The sequence below is a fragment of the Hevea brasiliensis genome, unplaced genomic scaffold, assembly GCF_030052815.1.
Source record: "Hevea brasiliensis isolate MT/VB/25A 57/8 unplaced genomic scaffold, ASM3005281v1 Scaf517, whole genome shotgun sequence".
NCBI classification, from domain to species: domain Eukaryota; kingdom Viridiplantae; phylum Streptophyta; class Magnoliopsida; order Malpighiales; family Euphorbiaceae; genus Hevea; species Hevea brasiliensis.
The window spans coordinates 1-10274 of NW_026615048.1; the positions used below are offsets into that span (position 1 = coordinate 1).

A 10274-nucleotide genomic window follows, 5' to 3' on the forward strand; every position below is an offset into this window, starting at 1 on the left:
TTTCACCCGACCCACCGTGATGCTCAAGCTTCAAATGCGGTTGTGGCGGTATTCTTCCAGTCTATTCTTATGAGGCTCGTGTTTTAATAGATCCGGTGCTACGCACTCATTTGTCTCCCTGTGTTTGCCATGAGGTTGGGTAGAAACCCTACAACCTTAGAATGCCCTTTGTCGGTAGCTACCCCACTTAGTGACAACATAGATGTAGACATGGTATTTCCGGCAGCCCGGTGGTAGTGGATGGAAGGATCCTCCCACAGACTTGGTTCCTCTACCAAGAATGGATTTCATGTAATCCTCGGGATGGATCGTTGGCAACTCATTTTGCCACCTTAGACCGCAGAACAAAGGTATACTTCCACATACCGTGTGGAAGAGTTTAGCTTTGATGGTGACAGAGCGTGGCTCCATATAATTTGGTGTCGCAATTAGTGCCGAAAAATGTTGAGGCGTGGATGCCAAGGGTATTTGGCATTGGTGAGAGATACATCCGTAGAAGGTGTCGGCATGGAAAACGTTCTGTTGTCGAGAATTCATGGATGTCTTCCTCGAGGAGCTTCGTGGTTGCCACCAGAAGGGAAATAGAGTTTTGCATTGATGTTGTGCCGTACAAACCCCATATCAATGCCACCTTACAGGATGGCACCACAGAATTGAAAGAGTCAAGGAGCAACTACAGGAGCTCTTGGACAAGGGTTTCATACGTCCGAGCACTTCACCGGGTGCTCTGCTTTATTTGTGAGAAAGAAGGATGGGTCATTGAGGTTGTGTATCGACTACGACAAACCGAACAAGGTCACCGTGGAAGAACAAGTATCCACTTCCTGATCGATGATTTGTTTGATCGGCTCAAGGAGCTAGATTCTTTTCCAAGATAGACTGCGATCGCTACCATCGCTTGAGAATCGTGAATGAGGACGTGTCCAAAACGTCTTTCGTGACAAGATATGGTCATTATGAGTTCTTGGTGATGTCTTTTGGACTCACTAATGCACCGACCTTCATGGACTTGATGAACAGGTGTTCAAGCCATTTTTGACCATTTTGTCATCGTATTCATAGAAGACATTCTAGTATACTCTCTGACCCAGGAAGAACACGTGTGGCACTTGAGGATGGTGTTGCAAACGTTGAGGGAGCACCAGCTATATGCCAAATTTTCAAAATGTGAATGTTGGCTAGAAAGCAACTCAATCTTGGGACACGTGGTTTCTAGTGACGGTATTCGAGTGGATCCCAAGAAAATTGAAGTCAGAATCGATTGGCTTAGGCCTACAACAACCATCGAGGTGCGGTTTTCTGGTTTAGCTGGTTACTATAGGCGCTTTGTGCAAGATTTCTCCGTGATGGCGCTCCTTAACTAAGTTGACCAGAAGAATGTTCCATTCATTTGGACAGATGACGTGAGGTGAGTTTCCGTAAGCTCAAGGAGTGTCTAACCACCGCCTCGTGTTGACACTACCGTGAGTGGTGAAGGATACGCTGGTAATCGTGACGCCCAGAGTTGGCCTAGGTGTGTTTTGATGCGTAATGGAAAGGTAGTGGCTTATGCTTCAAGGCGTACAAGAGGCATGAGCGTAACTACCCCACCCATGATTTGGAAATGGCTGTAGTCTTTGCACTTAAAACTGGAGACACTACCTGCATTGTGAAGTGTGCGAGATATACACCACCACAAGAGTTTAAAGTACATCTTCCAACAGAGGGATTTAAACTTGAGACAGAGGAGATGGATGGAGCTTCAAAGACTATGATTGCACCATCCAAGCACCACCAGGAAGGCCAATGTTGTGGCAGATGCCTTGAGCGAAAATCTTCCCGCGCTTGGCACATTTCACAGAGAAAAGACCATTGATTCAGAAGTACATGAGTTGATGGATCTAGGTCTAATCCTAGATCTTTCGATGAGGGGGTATTGTTGGCTCACTTTTCGGTGAGGCCGGACTTGAGGGACAGGTTAGAGTTTCCCAAAGACAGAGACCAACAATTGATGAAGATCATAGAAAGAGTACAAGAAGGTGAAGGTGGTGAGTTTGGATTTGCCAATGATGGCGCCTAGTGCAAGGTTCTAGGATATGTGTGCCCGATGTGGACAACCTCAGAATGAAATCATGCAAGAGGCACACTATACATCAGACAAGATTCACCTGTGTTCCACCAAGATGTACCATGATGTGAAAGATAGCTACCGTGGAATGGCATGAAGAGAGACATAGCAGACTTTGTGTCCAAGTGCTTGACTTGTCGAAGGTGAAGTTTGAACACTGTGAGACCGCCGTGAAGCTGCAAGAGCTCCCTATCCCGCAATGGAAGTGGGAAATGATTACTATGGATTTTGTGGATCGGTTGCCTCGTACCACGCGAGGATATGATTCGATATGGGTAATTGTAGACCGCTTGACCAAATCACTCACTTCTTACCGTGAAGACTACATACTGCGTGGCACAAGATGCCCGCTCTACATTCGAGAAATAGTCGATTGCATGGAGTTCCGCCCATAATATCTCAGAGGGCCCCGCTCACTTCTGGTTTTGGAAAAAGTTGCAGGAGGCACTTGGCACACGCTGAACTTCAAGACACCTTCCACCCTCGCATGCACGGACAAATTGAAAGGACGATCCAAACATCAAGACATGCTTCGCATGAGTGTCTTGGATTTTGGAGGTCGATGGGATGAGCAATAGCTCGTGGAGTTTGCCTACAACAACAGCTTATCACTCCAAAGATAGGGTTGGCACCCTATGAGGCATTATATGGAAGAAAGTGTAGGTCTCCTCCGTGTTGGACAGAAATGGGGAAGCGAAAGTGCATGATGTAGACCTAGTGCGATAATCGCAGAGGTAGTTCCTTTAATCGTGAACGATCGAGGACTTTTCAAGAGATGTAAGAGTTATGCGCACCCTGACGGAGGGATGTGGAGTTTGCAAGGCGACTATGTATTCTCAAGGTTTCTCCAATGAAGGAGTCATGAGATTTGGAAAGAAGGGCAAGTTGGCACCTCTATATCTGACCTTTGAGGTTACCGATAGAGTGGAGCAGCTTGCTCACGGCTGGAGCTACCACCCAACCTTTCTCACGCTCATCCCGTGTTTCACATCTCCATGCTCAGAAATACATTCCCGATCCTTCTCATGTACTCGCAATGATGTGATAGAGCTAAAAGAGAACTTGACATTTGAGGAGCAAACAGAGCCATAGTGGACTACCAAGTGAGACAAATTGAGATCCAAACAGATCCCTATGGTTAAGGTTTTGTGGAGGAGCTACCGGTGGAAGAGTGCACCTGGGAGTCAGAGCGGGACATGCGTAGCAAGTACCCTTACTTATTCAATGCATAATCATGTGTTTTATTCTGCCTTGTGTAAAAAATTCGAGGACGAATTTTCTGTAAGGGGGGAAGAATGTAACACCCCAAAATTTTATTATTTATGAGTATTTTTGATATTTTAATTTTATTTAAATTTTAGGAATTTTTTTGAGATTTTTCGGATTTTAAAAATCGGGTTCGATTTTCCGAAAATATAAACTTTGATGATTTTTAAAAATTAATTTAAAGACCACGTGGCAAAACTAAAAATATATTTGGAGTCTACGTATTTTTCTGAGTTTTACGGAATTTTTTCGGAATTTTTAGACCTCGCTGGTCCCGAGGCGCAGTAAAATTCAAAATTTTGTATTCGATCGAATCGCCGATCGAATCGATCGGATCGGACGGCCGAATCGGACCGCACTCTTCTCCTTTCCTTTTTCTTTCCTCGCGCCCCTCCTCTTCTCTCTCTCTTTCTCTCCTCCTCCCCGCTGCCGCCACCGCCTCCCTCGTCCTCCTCACGGCCGCCGCCCCCTGCCCCAGGCACCACGCCCAGAACGGGCCAAAAACGCGCGCGATTTCCGCACGCGCCGCGCTCGACTTCCACGGCCAACCGCCGATCCGCCACCAATTTGACCGGGTCTTGTGTCAAAAAACATCTACACTGCGAGAGCTTTCCATAGACACCAAGAACGCCGAAATCCATCGAGCGGATTGTCCGATTTTTGCTCGGGAAGATTTTAGCCCATTTCGACTTTTGGGCTAGATTTCAAAACCGTGAATCCCACGAAAACCGAGGCCACCAAAGACGCTCCATTCGCCGAGCTTCGCAACGACATAAATTTCGAATTTTTCCGACACCGCTTTTTCTGTGGGTCCCACTAACTTCGCAGCTGTATTTTCGAGCATTAAATGAGCTTAGAAAATTCTGAAAATTTATGTACTAACCCCGTGTTATGGGCTTCGTGTAGGTATCCTCGATTCGGAAATTCGACTTGACCGTTCGCAAATTTCGCCGATAAACCTGCACGGAAAAGTCCCCGAATTGGACCGAGGGTTTGGCTAGCCCCCTTTGTCGACGCCCCGAGCGCTGCCTCAAGTCGAATCGCAAAGGTAAACCCGAACCGTGTTTTTACGTAATTTTCTAGTGCTTAAATAGGATTAAAAATCCATAAAATATTCGTGGTAGCTTAGAAAATTACGATTCTTTTTGCAATAGCTTAGTAATATTGCTAAGGACCGCGGGGCAAAGTTTTATAATTTTTAGAGCTTGTTTGGGCAGTTTTTGCAAAAATGATCAATAATAAGGACTAAATTGAAATTTTGCATATTGTGATGGATGATTGATTTGATGGGCCCAGGAGGGGCTGTGTAATATGATTGTCAGGTGAGCCGGGACAGCCTTCTTCCTCCGCCCAGCCGCCACAGTAATTTGTCGTCAAGTCTGTGAGTAAAATATTAATTTTAATTATAATTTCGATATTATTATATGTTCAGCATGCCCATGCATCACTTATATGCATATATTTATGTAGTTAAACTCTAGGCACGAATTATGTTGCATTCATAATCATAATGTGCCATGAATGTTGTTGTGGTAATTTGGAGCAAAGCAGCGCGCTTATGCGTGCGTGATGTGGTGTGGACTATGGATAGGACGGCGATCACGCTTGAGTAATTCACTGGGACCCGATCCTTCGAGGGGTAGTCACGCTTGAGTAATTCCGACCCTCGATTTGGTTATTAAGTGAAAGTCCGAGCTTGAGTAATTCACCGCACCAAAGTTGGATTTAAGAGAGTCAGATAGGATCACCCCATATGTTATGATTGATACTACAGGTGTGTGAGTGCTCCAAATTACCTTTTGATGTTATGATGTGAAAATGTTGTGTATGTTGCATTTCACTCTACAGGTTGCATTAGTTTCAGATAGTTATAGAGATTATAGTTAAGATTGATATTTTACTCTCTGAGTCGAACGCTCACTCCTGTTCAAAAATTTTTACAGGCCACAGGAGGATATTTTGTTCTGGGTTAACCTGCCTTTTTACCTCGCAGGTTGTTTATCAATATTGTGTAATTTTAATTACTCCTAGAATTTCCACATGAGTTACAAAAAATTATTTGAAATTGGTCTGTAATATTATATTCATGTTGGACTCAGAAACTTAATATTTTAAGTCCTGCTTGATGGATTGGATGAGGGAGCCGAGCTCCCATTTATTATTATGTTGATGAGTATGTGGAGGGTGAGCTGAGCTCCCCAATGGATTGTTTATTGTGTTTACAGGTCGGGTGAGTCGAAAACTCCCCGTTGGAAAGTCCATTTTATGGCCGGACTCTGTCCGTTTGTTTTCTTGATATTGGGCCCAAATGGGCCTTAGAGTTGGGTTAATGAATAGTTAAGGCTTACTACGGGCCTCGGGGGCTTTAGGCTGGCCCAGGTCCTAGTGCCGGTCCGGCCCATAGGTTGGGTCGTGACATGGAGTGTTGCAAGTTCAATTAGAGAAAATTCAAACAGTATGCTGCAGTGGTGAGTTAATAGTCAAGTAATTAAACTTTAATTGTGCTTGAGAAAAATAATTAGTTATTATAATTATTATTTTTTTAATATATAGTAGATTATTTATGGAGTGAACTTTTATTGAATCATTTTAAATTTTGTATTTTATAATATTTCGTGAGATTATTTTCATAACATAAGATTTTATTAGAATTTAATTGAAGTTTGAAAGGTGTAAACAAGAAATTTAGGCTATAAGAGTGGCTCTCGAATGTAATAAACAAGTCGATCGATCAACAATTATCATTTTTTTTTTAATTTAATATGTGACTATTGGACACTTTCCATACAAAACAAGCAGGCTTCCCTTTCGAATTCATCTTCTCAATATAAAATGAAGCCTCCAACAGGCAGTTTTCCACACTATTTTCTGTACTTCTGAAAAAGGATGGATCGCCTCTTTCTTGTCTTTTGCATCAATGCATGTTTCCTCTACAACCATTCAGGTTTTTGTCCATATAGAAGTCGATCATTTGCATGTGCAAATATTAATTTTAATTCTTATAGACGTACATTTATACCCATGTTGACAATTCTTCTTCTTTTTTTTTTTTTTTTGGATGCAGGAGCCCAATGTGTTGGGATTAACTATGGCTGGTTGCTGACAACCTTCCACCAACAGATATAGTCATTGAAACATTGAAATCTAGAAACATCCAAAAAGTTAGAATTTTCGAGCCCAACCCTGATGTTTTGAGGGTTTAGGGAACACTGGCATACGTTGAAGTTGTTCTTGGTGCGCATAATGAGGATTTGGAGCAATTTGCAGAAGATACAGCCTTTGCAACACAATGGGATAATACCAATGTTGTATCTTATGTCCCTCTAGTAAAAATTAGGTATGTGTCTGCAGGGAATAAGGTCATTCCAGGGCCTTTGGCTATATTTGTAGACGACACCATGCAAAAGTTGGATGTTGTTCTAAAGGGAAATAATCTTTCTGTTCCTGTTAGCACAGCTATCAGCTTTAAAGCAATAGGACATTCTTACCCACCTTCAAGTGGGGCATTTGCGAACGTTGCAGTCGTCGCAATAAAATCCGTTGTGCCTTTCTTGGCGTCTAAACAATACCCATTACTAACATTAGATCCATCCTTGGCACAGATCTTATCTCTTCAGAGTCAACTAGGCGTTGGACAAACCCGCCTAAATTCAGGCCTCTAGTATCATGGTCACCACTTCCCAAATCTTGCTTGAAATTTAATGTTAATGGTTCTCCTCTGGGAAAACCAGGTAAATGTGCCATAGGGGGGAGTCTTGCGAGACAAGTTGGGACATTTTCTATGCATATTCTCATGTGCAGCTGGTGTAGAAGACCCTAAGGTTGCTGAATTAAAAGCAATTGGTAAAGCATTAGAGCTTCTTTCTTCTTCCCCCAGCATCCTTATTAATGTTACTTGCATTCTTATTGAATCTGACTCTCCGATAGCTCTTTCTTAAGTTCAAAACTTGGAGGCAGCCCCATGGTGTCTTTCTCAAACTATAAATTAAGTTAGCACTAATTTATCTGGGTTGCCAAAGATTATCTTCTGCCATCTTCTAAGAGAAGCAAATTCTATAGCTGATTCCTTAGCTAAACAAAGTCTTAACAGGCTTGAAGATTTTGTGACATTTTTCTAATTCTTGTTGTTTCTTTTGTGCTTAGGATTTTGGAATCCTGGTTAATCAGGGACTATCTTTGCTGCTCTGCATCTGTGTTTTTGTAATAGTTGATTGTGTTTGATGATATGACTGAATGGATTCACATTGGCATCCAAGGCTATGATACATTTGTCACCTCTTTGCTTTGGTCGGGTTCATTATCTAGTTGGTGTATCTTTGCTATCTTGGATACAATTCTCCATGTCTTCCTGTGCTCTATTTTCGGGTCCATGACTGGGTTTATTGATCTGCACCTTGATAAACTGCACTTGATAATTTATTGTTTTATGTTTGCCGATCTATGCCTTGATATTCTACACTTGGCAATTTGTTGTTTTAGATGGTGGTTTGACTCCGGGGGAAGTGCTCTTGCTGCAGATTTTTCTATTTCATTTCTAACATTGATAGTTGATGTTAGCTGTATGTTTTGGGCAGTTTTGGTTTTGCTAAGTGCCACTTCTTTGTTTTGTCACTTTTTGGCTCTATTTTCTTAATTGGGTCTGACCGGATTTAGATGGATGATATATGCTAAATTTGTCCTGAATATTCTCTTGATAAAAATTTTACCAAAAAAAAAAAACCTTACTAGAGAATGTGTATCCTTATTTTGCATACGTAGGTGATCCTGCCAACATTCGATTAGATTTTGCATTAGGACTGGCTTCTGGTCCTGTTATTACTGATGGGGCATTGACATCCAATAATCTTTTTGATGCTATAGTTGATGCAATATATATGCTGCCCTATAGAAAGTTGGCGGACCAAGTATGAGAATTGTTATTTCAGAGACTGGACGGCTAAGTCAAAATCGAAGCAAATTAATATGGAGAAATTAGATAGCAAAATTAACGCAAACGCTCGATTGTAAACAATATCATTCTTATTAGAAGTTCTTTGGTAGATGAATTTCTAAAAAGTAGAGGCCTTAATTATTACAATACTTGTACATGTGTTTCTCTCGAAACCATTTCTAGTTTTTCTTTTTTTCCCTAAAAAGTGACAGCATAAACCTCAGTCATATTTGGATAATACAATCCAAAATTCTGTTCAACACCAGCTGGCTTGAGATTTTCATTGAAGAGAGCAAATATGTGAGTTTCTATAGGAATTCCAGGCCTCCTAGGAGTACCCACTGCAGATTTGACGTGAGCCAACACATTGTTAACATAAACTTGAGCATTAGGAACAACTGCTACGTCCCCATTTCCAGCACTTGGCCATCCAGTCTCTGAAACAACAATTCTCAAAGCTGGTCCACCAACTTTCTCTAGGGCAGCATATAGTGCATCAACCATAGCATCAAAAAGATTACTGTATAGCAATGGCCCATCAGTAACAACAGGACCAGAAGCTGTTCCTAATGCGTAATCTAATCGAATGTTTACAGTATCACTTGCGTATGCAAAATAAGGATACACATTTGCTAGAATTGGGTATTGTTTAGACACCAAGAAAGCCACAACGGGTGTTATTGCGCCGACTGCATCATTCTTAAATGCGCCACTTGAAGGTGGGAAAGATTGTCCTATTGCATCAAATTGGATAGCTGTGCTAACAGGAACGGAGACATTACTTGCCTTGAGAGCAATATCCAAGTTTTGTATGGCACCAGCTACAAATTGCGCCAAAGGCCCTAGAATGACTTCATTCCCTGCAGATATATACCTAATTTTTACTGCAGGGACATAAGGTATAACATTGGTATTAACCCATTGAGTTGCGAAGGCTGGATTTTCAGCAAGTTGCTGTAAATCCTCATTGAGCGTGCCAAGAACAACTTCAATGCCAGAATTCCCTAGGGCCCTCAAAACATTTGGGTCGGGCTCAAAAATTCGAACTGTTTTGATGTTTTTAGAATTCAGTAGTCTAATAACTGTATCTGGTGGTGGAAGGTTGTTACCAAGTAGTCCATAGTTAATCCCAACACCTTGTGCTCCTGCATCCAAAAAATAAAAATTAAAAAAAAAATGAGTAAAAATGGGCATAGATGCACATCTATAAGAATTGAAATTAATATTTGCACATGCAAATGATCGACTTCTATATGGACAAACACCTGCATGGTTGTAAAGGAAACATGCACTGATGCAGAAGACAAGAAAGAGGCGATCCATCCTTTTCAAGAAGTACAGAAAATGGTGTAAAAGCTGCTCAATGGAGGCTTCATTTTATCCTAAGAAGATGGGTTTGACAGGATAGCCTACTTGTTACATATGGAAAGTGTCTAATAATCACATAATTAAATTTTTTTAAAAAGTTCATATTGTTTTTTTACAAGCAAGGTAAATTTATTATGAGATAATAGCAGACCTCAAACGACAGCAAAAATAAAGCTGGATCAAAGATATATCAACCTAAAAAAAAATTTAATTATTGCTTAAATTTCATAAATAGAAATCAATTGATTTGTTTATTATATTGGAGCACATCACATTACGACCACTCTTATTGCTTAAATTTCTTGTTTTAAACCTTCCAAACTTATATTAAATTCTAATAAAATTTTTATGTTATGAAAATAATCCCACAATTATTAAAAAAATATGAAATTTAAAATGATTCCATAAAAGTCCACTCCACGAACAATCTACCGTCAGATAAGAAAAAATAATACAATGACGAATTATTTTTCCTAAATACGATCACATATATATATATATATATATATATATATATAAAGAAAATATGGTCTGTGTAAACCATTGGGCAGACTTTGTAGCTCACTTTTCAGTATCCTTTTATTCTCATTTCCTCTCTTTACC

At 40.8% G+C, this 10274-nt stretch overlaps 1 protein-coding gene across 1 annotated transcript; it reads right to left on the bottom strand.

The window, feature by feature from the left end:
- Nucleotides 1–8501: 8501 nt before the first annotated feature.
- LOC110671754 (putative glucan endo-1,3-beta-glucosidase GVI) lies at nt 8502–9626 on the bottom strand. The gene is made up of 2 exons (XM_021834317.2): nt 9569–9626; nt 8502–9448 (listed from the first exon to the last, which is right to left on the bottom strand). The coding sequence occupies exons 1-2, from the start codon at nt 9624–9626 to the stop codon at nt 8502–8504; spliced, it is 1005 nt and encodes a 334-aa protein (XP_021690009.2).
- Between the last annotated feature and the right edge of the window lie 648 nt (nt 9627–10274).